At 48.0% G+C, this 16,928-nt stretch overlaps 1 protein-coding gene across 3 annotated transcripts in view; it reads left to right on the top strand.

Moving 5' to 3' along the window:
• Nucleotides 1–16,928, top strand: part of AGAP3 (ArfGAP with GTPase domain, ankyrin repeat and PH domain 3) — a 164,554-nt gene that overhangs the window by 53,757 nt on the left and 93,869 nt on the right. For all 3 annotated transcript variants that reach the window (XM_062568600.1, XM_062568602.1, XM_062568601.1), the window contains exons 2-6: nucleotides 5,588–5,646; nucleotides 12,838–12,925; nucleotides 13,124–13,209; nucleotides 13,613–13,754; nucleotides 15,731–15,865. In XM_062568600.1, the coding sequence (XP_062424584.1) occupies nucleotides 5,588–5,646; nucleotides 12,838–12,925; nucleotides 13,124–13,209; nucleotides 13,613–13,754; nucleotides 15,731–15,865 (510 nt within the window). The remainder of the gene's footprint in view (nucleotides 1–5,587; nucleotides 5,647–12,837; nucleotides 12,926–13,123; nucleotides 13,210–13,612; nucleotides 13,755–15,730; nucleotides 15,866–16,928) is intronic.

Raw genomic sequence — 16,928 nt, 5'->3', positions numbered from 1 at the left:
TTATCCATATTGATCAGATCCCCCCTCAGTCCTCTCTTCTCCAGCCTAAAGAGGCCCAGCTCTCACAGCCATTCCTCATAGGACAGGTGCTCCAGCCCTCTGATCATCCTCGTAGCCCTACACTGGACTCTCTCCAGTAGCTCCATGTCTCTGTTTTACTGGGGAGCCCAGAACTGGACACAGCACTCGAGGTGAGGCCTCCCCAGGGCTGAGTAGAGGGGCAGGATCACCTCCCTCGACCTACTGGCAACACTCTGCCTAATGCAGCCCAGGAGACCATTGGCCTTCCTGGCCACAAGGGCACATTGCTGGCTCATGGTCAACCTGTCATCCACCAGCACTCCCAGGTCCTTCTCTGCAGAGCTGCTCTCCAGCAGGTCAGCCCCCAGCTTGTACCGGTGCCTAGGGTTATTTTTCCCTAGGTGCAGGACTCTGCACTTGCCCTTGTTGAACCTCAGGAGGTTCCTCTCTGCCCAACTCTCCAGCCTCTCCAGGTCTCTCTGAATGGCAGCACAGCCCTCAGGTGTGTCAGCCACTCCTCCCAGCTTGGTGTCATCAGCTGACTTGCTGAGGAGGCACTCTGTCCCCTCATCCCGGTCATTGAGGAAGAAGTTGAATAGGATGGGACCCAGTCCTGAGCCCTGGGGGATGCCACTAGCAACAGGCCTCCAAATAGACTCCATGCCACTGATGACAACCCTCTGAGCTCTGCCTTTCAGCCAGTTCTCAGTCCACCTCACTGTCCACTCATCTAACCCACACTTCCTGAGCTTCTCTAGGAGGATGTTATGGGAGACAGTATCAAAGGCCTTGCTGAAGTCAAGGTACACAACGTCCACTGCTCTGCCCTTATCTACCCAGCCAGCCATTCCATCATAGAAGGCTATCAGATTGGTTAAGCAGGATTTCCCCTTGGTGAATCCATGCTGCCTACTCCTGATCACCTTCTTTTCCTCCATATGTCTGGAGATGACATCCAGGATGAGCTGTTCCATCCCCTTCCCAGGGCTGGAGGTAAGGCTGACCAGCCTGTAGTTTCCTGGGTCCTCCTTCTTGCCCTTTTAGAAGACTGGAGTGACACTGGCTTTCCTCCAGTCCTCAGGCACCTCTCCAGTTCTCCAGGACCTTTCAAAGATGCTGGAGAGGGGCCTGGCAACAACATCTGCCAGCTCCCTCAGTACCTGTGGGTGCATCCCATCTGGGCCCATGGATTTGTGGATGTCTAGCCTGCCCAGAAGGTCTCTAATCCTTTCCTCCTCAACCAAAGGAAAGTCTTCCTTTCTCTGGACTTTCTCTCTCACGTCCAGGCTGCAGGATTCTTGGGGGCTGCCCTTAGCAGTGGAGACTGAAGCAAAGAAGGCATTTGGTAATTCTGCCTTCTCTGCATCCCTTGTCACCAGGGCCCCTGCCCCATTCAGTAGTGGGCCCACGTTTTCCTAGTCTTCCTCTTGCTGCTGATGTATTTGAAGAAGCCCTTCCTCTTGTCCTTGATATCCCTTGCCAGACTCAATTCCAACTGGGCCTTAGCCTTCCTCGCAGCATCTCTACATACTCTGACTGCAGTCCTATAATTCTCCCAAGTAGCCTGTCCCCTCTTCCACATTCTGTGTATTTTCTTCTTCCGTCTGAATTTGGCCAAGAGCTCCTTGCTCACCCATGCAGGTCTCCTGCCCCTTTTGCTGCACTTCTTACTCATAGGGATGCACCGCTCTTGAGCTTGGAGGAAGTGATGTTTGAATACTAGCCAGCTCTCCTGGACCCCTCCTCCTTCTAGGGCCTTAACCCATGGGATTCTTCCAATTAGGTCTCTGAAGAGCCCAAAGTCTGCTCTCCTGGAGTCCAGGGTTGCAATCTTGCTTGTTGCCTTAGTTCTTTCCTACCAGATCCTGAACTCCACCATCTTGTGGTCACTGCAGCCAAGGCTGCCCCCAGCCTTCACATCTCCAACCAGTCCCTCTCTGTTGGTAAGGACTAGGTCCAGCAGGACACCCTTCCTCGTAGGCTCCTCCACCATTTGTGACAAGAAGTTATCACCGGTGGATGCATTGCAGGAGCCTCCTGGACTGTTTGTGCCTAGCTGTGTAGTCCCTCCAGCAGATGTCAGGGTGGTTGAAGTCCCCCATGAGAACCAGGGCCTGTGATCCTGACGCTACCTCCAGCTGTCTATAGAAGGCCTCATCAACTTTCTCTTCCTGGTCAGGTGGCCTGTAGTAGACACCCACAACAGCATCCCCCATACTAGCCTGCCCTTTGATCTTCACCCATAAGCTCTCAACTGCCTCCTCCTTCTCCTCCCTGCCTAGGCAGAGCTCGATGCATTCCAGTTCTCTCTCACATAAAGAGCAACTCCACCGCCTCGCCTTCCTGGCCTGTCTATCCTAAAAAGCACATATCCATCCATGACAACATTCCAGTCGTGAGCTATCCCACCATGTCTCTGTGATTGCAATGAGATCATGGCCCTGCAATCGCACACAGATCTCCAGCTCCTCCTGTTTGTTCCCCATGCTGCATGCATTGGTGTACAGGCATTTCGGAGAGGTAGTCATGCCTGCAGGTTTCCCGGGAAGGGTGTACGGGGATTGCCCATAGCCATGTCCCAAACGCACATCCCCAGCTGCATGCACCTGTTGGAGGCCCCCCCCAACCCAACTTGTGTTTTGTCGTCTACCCTGTCTGTATGACACCCCTCCCACCCCCACCTAGTTTAAAGCCCTCTTTACTAGGCTGGCCAACCTGTTTGCGAAGGCAAATGTGCCCTGCTTGGTGAGGTGAATCCCATCTCTCCCCACCAGTTGTTGATCTTCAAACCATGTTCCATGGTCATAGAATCCAAAACCCTGTTGCCAACACCAACGGTGTAGTCAGTTGTTGATTTGGGAAATCTTCCTACTCCTCCTCCCATGCCTCCCCCTAATCAGCAGGACCAATGAGAAGACCACCTGGGCTCCCAGCCCCTTGGCCACTGTGCCCAAGGCCTTGAAGTCTTCCTTGATTATTTCCAGCTTGCTCTCTGTATCGTTAGCACCCACATGAAAGAACAGCAGAGGGTAGTAGCCTGATGAGCGGACAAGCCTTGGTAGCCTTTCCAAGAAAAGAAAAGATTCTTTTCCAGGAAAAGAATCAAGAGGAGGGCAGCAGGTGGGTTAAAGGTGCAGAACAGCTGCTCTGTGAGGAGTGACTGAGTAGGCTGGGACTCTTCAGTGTGGGGAAGAGAAGACTTAGCAGTGAAAAATCTGGGGGCCTTGGTCTGAGTGACTGGAGAGGTTAATTCACTCTCTCTCATGCAAGAATGGAGGCATCAAATGAAGTTATTCAAAGCCAGGCTCAAACCTAACAAAAGGAAGTGGGTCCTCAAGGAGCAGGTGTTTGTACCTGTGGAACGACTAAAGGATGATGTAGAAGTGAAATTTTACATGGTTTCAAAAGGAGATTGGACAAGTACTCAAATGAGATGTTCTGAGGTTTACTATGCAGGAAAACTGGATGAGGCTCAGGAGATTCCTGAGCTGAAAAAGTCAGGGACTGTGTAACATATACACTCCTGTTGCTGAATGCGCACTCATATTATTAGTCTCCCTGGGTTCCCACTTGCAGCCCTTGTTGGGGATGGCTGGGCAGGGTGGACCTTCGGCTTGACTCTAGACAGCTGCTCCCATGCCACAGAGCTGTATAGCGTGGTGTCCACAGAAGTCCTTTCCAGGCCAGGGATTCATCAGCTTTAGCCGCTGGCTCCGCTGAGAGGAGGGAACTGGCCCTCTTGGCAAGGGCCAGAGGAACCCTGCTCCTTTGGGTGGCAGAACAGGGAGGGTCAGAGTGTGCCAAGTGGCCTCTCTGTAATAGTGAGTGGATTTCTGGGGCTGAGCGGCGTGGAGCTGCAGCTGCTGTCCTCCTCCTCGTGCTGGCAGCTGCTGAGGGTGCGCCCTTTGCTGCAGAGCCCGGTGGTGAGCTTGGCTGAGGGCTGCTGCCTTCTTCCTGCCCTTGCCCACCCTGCTGGCACCACTCCGAAAACCAGGAGCTGGAGCCAGCAAGAAGGGCCTCACCCCATTCAGCCAGGGATTAAACCCCGACTGCAGCGTGAGAGCGCTTGGATGAGGGCTGCTGCAAGTTGGGACACAGAGGAGCTGAGAGGAGACGTGGTGAGTCACTGGGCACGTCCTCACGCAGCAGCGCGGGGTGGCGTGAGCGGACGCGGCAGGCTGACACTGCACGAAGCTTTTGCCTCGCCGCAGGCAGCCTGCAGGCAGGGCGGCTCCAGCGCTGCGGGGCAGTCCACGGGCAGAGCAGCCAGGGTTGGGAGCAGGGCAGCAGCTCTCCGGTGCCACGCTGTAGCCACTGTGGCCCATACAGAGACCGCAGCAGGAAGACAGGTCTGAAGCATCATTCTCTTTGACCTTCTGTGCCTGCTGAGGCCTCTAGTGACTTTCCAAGCTGAGGTTGTACCCTGGCTGTTGTGTTTAGTAGGTGTTAGCGACTGAGTCTTGTGGATTTTCCTGTTCCCTTTTTGAAAGCATCTGAATTTTTAATTTCTGGAATTGTTTGTGGCACTGAATTCAGCATTTTTATTACATGCTCTTGAAGAAACAATGCCCTCATAGGTTTCTAGTTTCAAAAAATACTATTTTTATGCAATTAAGAAATAGTAAATGCTGCTCTTTCGATTTGCCCCTCACCTTCTTGCCAGTCTGATTTTGGATGTAGAACACACTTCCTCTTTTAAGACAAATTGAGTACTCAGGTTTTGTTAGGAGTGGCTGCTGGCTAATTCTGATATTCAGGATGTTCTCCAGGCTCTTGCTCCTCCTTCTGTATGTCTGGTTTTACTTGGAAGTCTGTTGTTTGACCAGGTCCTAGAGATTGTTTGGATGTAAATTAAGTATTTGTGATTTTTAAGGCAGAAGAGAGGATGTTTCCTTTGCTGCTCAACAAGGTTCTTGATTGTTACAACCTTCTTACGTCTATTACAATGTTCTGTAAATCACCTAACATAAAAATAATGAACTGTGTTCACCATCAATCAAGAAAATAGATTGTAGCATACCTTCAGCTCGTTACGTACACTGCATATGACACGTTGGTGTTATGGATGTCCGTGTGGTCAGACCTCTCACCTTTACGTGCCCTCAATTTGAGGGTTTCCTACAACGCATGCCTCCACTGCAATAGACACCTGATCTGTGGTGCTTCTCTGCTCCCCGAGCCATGTGCCCTGGGGAGGGAGGCTGCCCAGCTCTGTGCTCCTGCAGGGAGGAGGGACAGCCCCTGCCCAGCGCTGTCCTGCTGGGGTCCCAGTGTGGTCGTGTGAGAGCTGCCTCCTTGCGCCCTGCATGCTCTGATGTGAGCTCCGTGCTGCTCTGCCCAGCCCGCTGCTCTCCCCTGTCTTGTACTCCAGCTGCAGGGCCTCCTGGGCTCGTGCAGCCTCAGGACCCCATGCAGCAGTGCTGCCTGTCTGTTGGGAAGAGCCCCCAGTGACCTCCCTGGTGGGAGCAGGAGTGAGGGAGGCGGAGATCCTTGCTGGGGAGGAGGGTTGGCAGGGATCTTGAGGAAAGCAGCTGTGTACTGATAACTACTACTGTCTGTTCTGCAGATTCATTTGTGAACAGCCAGGAATGGACCCTGAGTCGCTCAGTGCCTGAGCTGAAAGTGGTGAGTACTTGTGCTTTGGACACTCCTGGTTCTTTACTACTTCTCTAAATCCCTAAGAAAAACGTGTGTTTTAATGTGGCTGACTGAACATGCATAGGGGCTTCAGCCTCACAAAGGGGGAAAATGAGTTCAGCCTGCCACAGTGGTGGGGAAAGGAGAGGGCTTCTCGGTGGCTTACACTTCTAAGGGAGAGGATGTTGGTCTAATAGCACTCAGATGTGAAGGTTGAAGGGCACTATTTTGACCTCTTTACTCTTTCTGCTGGCCATAACAGAGCAGTAATTCTCTTACCTGATAATGCTGAATTGGCTAGACCTTCTGTAGCAGGAATGGGTTTGTCAGAGGCAGGTCCTGAGTGGTGTTACTGGCATCATACAGTGGGTGGTCAGTGCCCACACTCGGGCCAGCCCTCCAAGCTTGGGAGATATCCACACAGAGAAGAGTGTCACCTCTCGCTTTGAGCCTCGTTGACTTCAGCTCCTCACTGGTGCTTCCCTTGCCTCTACTGGCCACCTCTAAGACACAATCACCCACATGATATGCCTTCCGTGGAGTGATGTTGGCAGACTGAAACTGTTGATGCTTCGATCTGTTAAACAGAGTGTATCCAACTCCTCCAGTTCGTCAGCACAGGGTGGATTTTCCAGACCACACCATTACCAAGTGAGGTAACATCAGAAACAGATATGGTATCTAGCAGTGGGTCTCCTGCTGCTGCTGTTGCTTCAGCCGCTGCTGACACAGCCCTGCTCACCCTTGAGCAAAGTCACACGTGATGGGGGAATCTGACTTCAAAGTGCAGCACCTTCAACATGGGAGGCTTTCCTGAGCACCTGCCCTTGCTGATTACCTCATGCCAGCTCACTGTGGCCTTCCATGACTTGATTCAGCTCACTGATCCAGCAGAGAATGGGAAGAATGTTCTGCTCAGGCAGAATCTGCTGATGAGCACTAAAGTTCATGCAGTGGAGGGGGGGCAGGATCTTGCTAGTGGTCAAGGGGTAAAACAAGACCTCCATTTGATGGCAGCAACCTCTCAAGTTGGTTCAGTCATTTATGAAAATACACCATCAGCTGCAATGTTGTGCTAGCAACTGAGTGCTGTGGGGGTAGAGCTGTAGGGACCTCTGGATTGGCAGGACACCTCAAGCATTTCCAAATTCGTTTGTTTGGCTTGTTCTTAAGAACCTCGGCAATCCATTCTAGTGATTCACTCTCCTTGAGCGCGTTGTGACAGTCTAACTTTTTTTGGAGACTGTTGGCATATCTCTCTTCAGCCCTTTTAAGGTTAATTTTTTCAGTCTTAATCTGAGAATCAAGAAGTCTTTTTGCAAAACATACAAGGTCCATGCTGCTGCTTTTTTTTTTTTTTTACTTACAGTTAAATAAAATTTAAATCAGATTTTGAATCTTCATTTGTTTTATTTCTCTCTTGTTTGTTTCTTGGCTTGAGTGCCTGTTCAAAAATATTCTTACAGTTATTCTGTTTATTGCTTCCTGACATTTCAACAGTCTACAGGCTGCAAAGCAGTGCTGTAAGCTAAACAAACCTAAAGCTTTTAGTTGTTCCTCAGTGAACATGATCTTTTTTCCTGCGTTTTTGTGACCTCTGAGAACCACTGTTGCTCCCAGATTTATCCAGCTGATACAGTTCTTTCAAAAATCTTGAGGCTTTTCAAAATACTTATTTGGTTAACACCTTGCTGGGTTGAAGCCTTTGCTGTCTTGTTGAAACATTACTCAGGGATTATTCTGCAGCAACTGACTGCAGCAGAGGACCCTGTGCTTGGGAAGATGGACTTCCTGTCTGTGAAGTAATTCTTCTGATGCTACTTCAGGGCACAATGGAAGAGCTGGTCCTACCTGGTGCCTGGAGAGAGCAGTTAGCATGGGATTCACATGGTCTGGTGGATGCTGACCTCTGTATCTGAACAATAAAGGCTGTGCAGTTGCTCAGAACCTCCTGGTTGGGTACCTAGCGGGTCTAATTTAGCATGAACAATGTGGTGGCCCTGGCTGCCCGTGGGTATGTGGGCAGTGTGACACCTCTCTGGGGTTTTCTATGCTTGTTCCTGTCTCTCCCACCCCAGTGGCATGGCCTTCCCCATTACTACAGGGCCCTGCTTTTCTCTCCAGACCTTCTCAGGTGGATTATCTTGGACTGAGCATCCTGAATTACCACAGACTTACTGTGGTGTGGAAGGAATCTCCTGCTGGCTCTGTGCCATGTGCCACCCTGTCCTACAAACATATTAATGTCTAAAACTTGGCAAGAAAATTTTCCAGGATCTACTCCCTTCCAGTTTTCAAAACAACTTGCCATTCTCTTCCAATTTCAGCCTCACCTTTCTCATCCTTGGAGGCACATTTGGCACAGCGAAGCACAGTCTAGATGGAATAAGGTCTTGCTTGAACCACTAGCACCTGTACTGAATGCACTAAGTGCCTACATGAAAAATGCATCTGAAACCAGAAGCAAACTCTACTGCAGAACCAGTCCAAGTGATGAATGCCAGAGTGCACTGGTAATGATGGGAGAGTCTTGCACAAAGCAGCTGCTCTGATCTATCAGTCCTTGCCCTTGAAGGAGACCTACAGCATACCTTCACCATGTGAGCCTACGCACTAAGATTTGTAATTCTTCAAGCACAGAAAATCATGGATGATTTGGAGGCTTAAGTTTTATGGCACATAAAATGTTCCTTACAGCTCGCTTCCCTCATTCTTTCATGGAATGAATCATTTCTTTTTACCTCTTCTACCAGAGTTAACTATCTCATCACTTGCTTCTTTGCTGATGTTCCAGTTTGTACCACAAGTGGTCAGTGTACTTTATCTAATTTTTTTTTACTAGTTTGATATATTTAAATTAAACTCAGAGCAGTTTTTACTACTTGAATTTTATCTTTAAGTTTGCTGCTTCTGCTTCAGATTGAGAGGAATCTGTATTCCCAGAAGCCTGTCCATTTTTGATATGTCTAAGAAAATATGCTGCTTCCTGTAAAACTTACCTTCTTAGTAAGGCACAGACTGCTGCCTGTTGGCTGAGACTCCTCCCCAAAAGCTGATAACCTGACAATATCTGATCTTCCCTGGCTCATGCAGAGGCAGGAGACATTCCCTAATTCTCCCAATGTATTTTTATGTAGAGATTTTGATGGAGTTTTAGAAGTTCCCCAAGGTTTGAAACTGAAGCTTGCCTGGGAAGCTGGCACTGGCCAGCTTCCAGCTCTGTGCAGTCTTTTTCACAGCCTCTTCTTTGACTTTACCTTTTTATATCCCACACAGTTTATACTGCCTGGGAAGACAGGTGTCTTCCTGGGAAGAAAGGAGTTATTACCTTTATTGATAACACTTCTGAGCGGGCTACGGCATTCTTAACATCCTTACATTTTCAGAGATCATTTGGCTTCAGAAACATGTGCATGTAATCTATGAAGTTTACAGTCTCATACTTATTCTCATCTGTCTAAATGTGCTATGTATCATCTTTAATTATTGTTGCAGGTGACAGATCTGCCAATAATGCATTTGGCCCAGACATGCCCATGAGAGCAAGTTTTTCTGCACTTCCTAGTTTTGGCTTCTTGGAGTTCTGGTACCACAACTAGTTCACTCTGTGTGGCATGCGCACAAGAAGCACCGATAAACCAGATTCGTTTCCATATTCTTTTAGTGAGGTCTGCCACTGGGTTGTGAGCACTTGCTGTGGTGGTGCTGGTGTGTAGTCTTTAGTGAAGAGTTTGTCATCTGCCTTTCTGAGAGCAGAACCTACAATGCAGTGGGGAGCTTTCTGTTTGCAGAGAATGCACCTGCTTTTAAAGCTGGAAAATGTGCCTGATGGTGAGTCACTCTCAAAGCTCATCTGTTTGCCTTTAAAAGATATGCCATATAGTTTTCTTTGGTGGTAAAGCCAGCTTTAATATTCCCAGCCACTCCTTTTTCATCACCTTCCCACTCTTCTTGGTGCTCGTGCAACTGTGTGCTGCTGTACCACAAACCTGCTTCCCCTGCAGGGAATTGAGCAGTATGAAAATAACACTGCAAGAAACCATTAAGCTGGATCACGTTTTTGATTCATTTTACTGCACAGTGACATAATCAGTCTCAGTGGCACAGACAATAGTGTAATGTAAAGGTAGGAACAAGGGTCAAGGAGGAGGGTGAGGTGGGGTGGTCAGTCCCTTAAGCTGGATAGTGTGGAGCCCTGTGCTACCACAACTCGGCTGCTGCTGGTAGCAGGGCTGACTGAGGTACATCTGCACTGTGCCATAGCTTGCCAGGTGGATGTGGTCACAGATAGTGTCTGGGGAACATGCTTATGGTCCTCAAATATCTAGCTGGGAAGTGGATTTGATCTGGCAAGCAAACAAGAACCAGTAGCTCGAACTGAAATTTTTGTAGCTTAAATTTTGAATCGTGAGTAAGCACTACCAGTATTTGTGGTTTCTGACTGGAGCTCCAGCCCTAACAGTGTGGCTCTGAATTCTGTCACGTGATGCCAACAGATTGCTTGGGGTGCTTCCAGCTGGCTGAACTCTCCTACCTGCGCTGGAAGTGCAGGAGCCAAAAGAGCCTGCCCAAGGCAATGGGCTGGACGGTGCGAGCCACCCTCTGACCTGAAGTTGTGGGACTTGGATCTCTTTGGGTGCAATGTCCTCTGCTGTGTTGGTTTTAGTGTTTCTGTGAAAATGTGCATGTTCTAGGCTGAACACTTGTATCGAGTGGCTTCTTACTGAATGTCTACATGGCTGCAGGGCCTTAGGAGGCATCACTTTTCTGGCACTTGGAGAGACTGAGTTCATTTGAGTTGTGAATGGATAATCACAGCATGGTGGGTTGCAACTGGACACCACCCTGTCTTTAAGGAATTAATCCTTATTCAGCTATGTGAATTGTGTTTCCTTGAATCAGATTTTAATGACATGCCTGCAGTTCCCAGAGTCAGAGTTCTCTGGAGTGCAGAAAAAGGACTTTTCCCATGAGAGACAAGTGGAGAGCTTTGATACTGTTATGTGTTGTGACTGTTCATTTATATCCCAGGCAATACTTGGAGAAAAATAATAGAACTATGGATTTTAATTTTGTCTCTCATATGTATAAGTATATATGTTATTTTCATGCACACTATTAGCATGTAGAATTAATGGCAGGATTTTTCAGTTGTGTGTGCCTGCTTTTAATTTTCATCATAAAGGTATTGCGTTTCTGCCTGGGATTTCCTGCACGGAAATATACCCATCTGCTTAGTACCTGTGCAGAGAATCTGATGTTCGAGGAAGTGCTGATACTCTGCATGTCCCCAGTAAATCAAGTGGTCTAATCTAATAGTGGATTTAGGAAGTGTGCACAGCTCAGCTTATGCACTGCTGCGGAAGAAGTGTCCCAAAAGCTTTGGTGTTAGTGTGCATTTGCTGTGAAGCCGCAGTGGACATGCAAGGGATTTTCTGGGAACGCAGCAGCCTGGCTGGAGAATCTACATGGGGATGTCCAAGGTTGTTTCTGACTTGGTAGATTTACTATAAATCTTAATTTCCAGTGCAATAGCAAATCCTCAGAATCCATTTTGGGGGCAGGGAAAGAGGATACATATAACAACATTTGAATGACAGTACCCTGAATCAAAAAAAGTCCTATTTCAGTCATGCCTTCAGAGGGGCAAAGAGGACACCCTGAGTCATGGAGAAACCCCTGAACACTGGGTTTTACTGGGCAATATGGGCAGATACTGAATGTCAGTGTTGGAATTTCAAACATCTACCTCAAGGGCATGTTTGTGGGAGCACTGGGAGTATGGTTTAGGTACTGGATGAAATATAGAATGCCCTAAAGCAGCAGTTATTTATGTATGAGTAGCTCCACTGTACAGCTAGACTATCCAAAGCCAAAGATAGGCTAAATTCCTTTCAGGAAACTGTTTAGAGAAGGAGTGAGAGCTTCGTTTACCTAAATAGGTTGAGTTATGGCCCCAGCTCTGCCAGGACAGTTTCCTGAGCTCTGTACAATGAAGTGCTGGTACATAGTTGCCTGCCTCCTTCATTTGAAGGGTTTTAATGTATATAGACCCACCGAAAAAGTGAATTAGGAACTGCTTTTCTGGCTTCTACCCTACTGAGCCTTTCCACAGGCCTGGGGGCACCAGAATGAGGTGGAAGAGCATGCTGCAGGTGAAAGATGCATCTGCATCTCCCCAGCATTTTTATTCCAGCTGCATCAGAACAATGCTACATTTGTGAGTCTAGAAGAGCATAAGGTAGGATGTTCAGTAAAACAGGATCCAGCTCCACAAGGTGCACTCTGCTTTTGGATGTGGGAAATAGCCGTGGGATATTCGTTGATCAATCTGGACTGTTCTTTGAAAGGATGATAGAAAATACTCCTTTAACCCTGGGCTGCTATCCCATCAACAGGCAAGCCCACTTTATTCCTTGTCCCCTTAAGCACTGGAGATCTTTTAAACCATTGTGAAAATGTCAATATTAGGAAAAGAAATTTGTTGTGTGGCTCAGACAGCTGCATTCCTTTTGTAGCCTAGTACATTTCAACCCAGTTAAAAACTAGGCAAAGTCATTACCAATTGACAGGGGGTTATACTCAAAGTACTAGATAACTTTATTTGTAGGTGGAGTAGCCAGCTCCACCAGGAGATGCACACTTTTCTACAGCAATATCACCTGTCACAGCAAAGAGCAAATGCTGTGCCTTGCTGCTGATATCCGAAATAGCAGCTGTACCCAAATGCATGGCTAGTCTCTGCTGTTGTTCTCTTTTTGTCAGCATTGTTTCAAAAGGTATAATGCCTAAGAATTTGGTATGCATGGGCTGGGAGAAGAATTTTTCCCCTTGTGAAGGGGGGCCAAGTGCCCTTCAAAAGAACAGGAGAGCTATAGGAAGAGAGGGTCATATCTAGTGCTGAACTTACGCTCTCCCAGTTCTGGAGTAGAAAGAGCATCCTCAGCGTGTGTCTCAGCCCCAGAACCTAGTGCTCTGTGCCTACCTCTATGTGCCCAAGGTTCATATTGGACACCAGGCTGGATAATGCAATCCCTTGAGCCTTCTCTCTGGAGTGTCTCTGCCCGTGTGTCTGGCACTGATGTTTTCACAGTGCAGGAAGGGGCCCGCACTGCATCTTGCAGAGAGAGATGTGCTGGGCAAGCAGAAGGTGCTGTCACACATGCCTCTTTGTTGCAGGGCATTGTGGGGAATCTGTCCAGTGGCAAGTCGGCCCTTGTGCACCGCTACCTGACTGGCACCTATGTGCAGGAGGAGTCTCCAGAAGGTAAGTTGGTTTCTTGGTGCTTGGGTGAGCAGTCTGGGTCCTGACTGCTCTTCCTTGGCTCAGAAGGTGACCCCTCATCTCAACATCTCTTTCTGCCACTGCCAAACGGCTCTGCAACCTCGCTTCTATTTATTATGGGTTTCCCTCTGCTTGCTCTTCCTCCTCTCACTTGACCCGCTGCTTTGCTTTGTTCCCAAGGTGGCCGATTTAAGAAGGAGATCGTAGTGGATGGTCAGAGTTACTTGCTGCTGATTCGCGATGAAGGGGGCCCCCCTGAACTGCAGGTAGGAGATCTGTACCTCCTGAGATCCCTTCCCACTCTCTGTCCTACCAGAAGGATTAGACAGTTCTGGGAAAAGGAACTGGCCTCACTGCTTCTTTGGGGAGAAGTTCTGTGGTGGAAGAGGATAAGGTTTTAAACAACAGTTAGGAAGACACAGTAACAGAAACTAAGAAATTCTTAGAAACTGTGGGACCTGTGTTAGGGCCTGCCTTTCCTTATGGTCACTGCTGACCCCAGTGTCTTACTCTCATAATGAGGAACTTGCGCCACAGAGCCCAGGCTGGCGTAAACTTGAGCTCAGCTGCCGCATCCCACTTATCTGCTGTATTGCTCCTCTTGCTGACAGCTCTGAACACAGGGGCTCTAGGACACTTACCTGAACTGTAATTGTTGGTCTCCTTCAGTTTGCTGCCTGGGTCGATGCTGTGGTGTTTGTCTTCAGCTTGGAGGATGAAATCAGCTTCCAGACAGTATATAACTACTATCTGCGGCTCTGCAGCTACCGGAACACAGCGGAGGTGCCGATGGTGCTGGTAGGCACACAAGGTAAGAGCTGGGGAGCTGGCTACTCAGGCTCAGTCCTCACCTCCTTCCTGTCTCAGTGAGGAATATTTATGATAAATAAACACTAGCAAAAGAGCTCAATGCTAGCCCTATGAGTATGTCACTGGGTGATTGTAGGAGCTGCTTCATCTTCTCGTCTGGCGCTGGTAGGCAGTACTTGGGACAGAGTTATTCTGAGGCCCCTGGTTTAGGACACTGTAAGTGTTAAAAAATTCTGTCATAGACCATTTCTTGCTGTGGAGAGCTACTTACTTTCATACTGAGCCACTTTCTTCTTTGAAACACCTGAACCTCTTTACATTTCCTTTCTTTTTCAATTTCTGCTTGTGTTCTCTGCAATGGTTGAGCCGGGGCAGGAGTCAGGGCCTAGCCACCAAAGATTTTTCTGATAATGCATTGCTTTTCATCTTTCTGGGGGCAAGCTGCAGTAAGAAAGGTTTGAGGAGATGATAACTTGCTTTTGGCATCCTGGGAAGAGGCCTGAGTTGTTGGGCATTGTCTTCTCTGAGGTGCTGCCAGCGCATGTATGGAAATGCAGAAGAGCAGCAGCAACCTAGAATGAGCCTCCTTTTTCTTCTTCCAGGCGTGGGCTGGGGACAAGAGTCAGGCAGAAAGCAGTAAGACCAGCTTTCACTTAACATGAGGCTGAAAGTGGGTATGGGCAACAGTGGGGCTATCAGGAGAAAAGGCAGCCTTGAGTTGGGATTATCTGCCTAGTGCAGAGTGCATTGGAGGAAGCGCTTTGCCTCGTAAAGCTTTGCTGCTGGTCCCTTAGCCCAGGAGGCAGGGAGGTGTCAGTAACAAGAGGTCATTGCTGCAGGTATCTGTGGGCTCCAGATGCCTGAAATGTGGTTGCCTTTTTCATCTGCAAACAGTAAAGCACAGGTGAGAGGGAGAAAGGGTTCTTGATACCTGGAGCTGCAGAAGTTATTTGAATGTAAGAGCAACAACAGAAAGCAAGAGCAAGGGATGGAGGATGTGAGGAAGGAGAAAGTCATGGCAGAACTCAGTTCCTGAGTATTGGGATAAACTGATGGGATCATGTTCTTCATGAAGACGAAGGTAATAGGGTTGGAACATAGGCAATGACAGCAGAAGAGGAATTTCAGAGGTTTCTGCTCTGAACTGTAAATGAAGAGTGGAACAAAGACAGTAAATTTCTGATATTTAAACTTGTGGAGTTAATTTCAGGACTGAAGGATCTTGGTTCAGGGCTGAGCGAGGGGTACAAATATGTATCGTGGAGCCTAAGGATTCAGAAAGTGGTCTACTAATGAAGGCATAACTCTGAGTGCGTCCTAGCAGAGCCATCTTTCTCACTTAACTGAAGATCATCTTTCTGTTTTGGTTCTTTAATCTGTAAAGTGTGACCTTAAGACCTAAAATGATCAAGATATGTTGGCAAGTCCATTTTATGCTGCAGCTGAGGCAGACTTGGAGATGAATGCATCTGGTAGTTGCAGCTTCTATGACCAATCATACATTGATGGATTGCAATGAGTTGGTCATTTATGTCATGTATAAACACTCTGAATTCTTCTCACCATTTCTCCAAGCTATCAGGTGTCCTTCCATTGTCTTCTCATGAGTGCACTATTCGTAACATTGTCTTGTGAATTCTTGATGGTATATCCAGTGCCAAACAGCTATGCTGCCTTGTGTTGCCAGCCACACTTTGCACTGGTTTCCAGGAAATAATCCCTCTGTGTTAAGAAATATCAGTGACTACATGGCTAGGAAAGTTGAATAAGGTTCATTTAAGAAAGTGTTAACAAATTATCTTTCTACAAACATGGAATTTCATTATCTTAGGCATTTATAGGACAACAGGTGTACAATGAAGCTGGATAATCTCAGCATGGAGAGGAATGGAGAGAGGCCAGGAGTGTGACCTGTGACCCATGAACTGATGGGACACAGTAGCTTGTTTTTTAACCTTCTCTCCCTTTGGTTTCCAGATGCCATCAGTGCCACAAATCCCCGAGTCATTGATGATTCCCGAGCACGGAAGCTCTCCAATGATTTGAAACGCTGCACGTACTATGAGACCTGTGCTACCTATGGACTGAATGTGGAGCGAGTCTTCCAGGATGGTAACTGCAGTCTGGTGGAGGGTATCTGAGAGGCATATATAGGGCAGCTGTACTGTCTGAGTGTGTAGACTTACAATACGTAGACTACAGGATCCCACTTAGAAAGGAATATTCCAGTGAAGGCACAGAAAGTTAGATGTTAAGTTCATGTGCAGTGCAGACACTTTATGTACAGAGAGTGAGAGCTAAGGGTAAGACTTGCTGATTGTGTGTTTTTGATTCCCTTGTATATTATACATAAATGAGCTGCACATGTATATGAAAGCAGGACTACTGCAGAGCACAGCAGGACAGCATCTTTCTCCTCCCTTTCTCATAGAGGCTGTTTGTTGGGTAGCCACTTGTTCCAGAGACCAAAGAGGCTATAGGGGACTGTTGCATCCCTGTGGTGGGCCTGTGCAGCACAGCAGTATACATGAGCCAAAAGACTTATGTGCCTGGAGAAATGGGTTCGATTGCATGTTATGGAGGAGAAGAGGAAGCAGCAGAATTCTTGGACATGAAGGGCAGAGGAGCAGCAGCTAAATTGCCAGGTAGAGCAGCTGATCCTAATGGAAACAGTATGCGGAAAAGTATTTCCACTTAGGCTTTGAGAAGGGTCTGTATACAGAGTTGCTAGAGGTGGAAGAGGGAACCCGCATCACATCCTAGGAGTTTTCTATCTAGTCAGATAAAGCTGTCTTTGAATGAGGCGCATATTCCTCTTTTCCCTTTCTCAACCTTGTCTTCCAGAGTGCAGTTGAGTATCTCTGTCAAATGCCACATGGAAAGAGCCCTGTCAGGAAGGATCTGTGCAGTGCTGAGTGGCTGGGCAGGGTGGATTTGCTTGTGGAGAGGTGGGCAGCTGAGCTGGGAAAGGAGTGTGTGCAAATGGGACAGGTGACATGGAGAAAGTTTGGAAACACCAGTGCAGCAAGACTGTCCGAAAACAAAATTCTAACTCAGTTCGTTGCAGCATGGCAAGATAATCTAGGGGCAAGACACAGGCCTGAGACTGCTGCTGGCTTCAAGTGCCTTGTTCCTCCTCTGGACTGGCACTTGTGATCTTCCTTCCCCTGCACAA

This window comes from Rhea pennata, chromosome 2, assembly GCF_028389875.1.
Source record: "Rhea pennata isolate bPtePen1 chromosome 2, bPtePen1.pri, whole genome shotgun sequence".
Classification (NCBI taxonomy): domain Eukaryota; kingdom Metazoa; phylum Chordata; class Aves; order Rheiformes; family Rheidae; genus Rhea; species Rhea pennata.
Note: the sequence above shows the minus strand (reverse complement) of the source record. Positions and strands in the feature narration are given on the sequence as shown.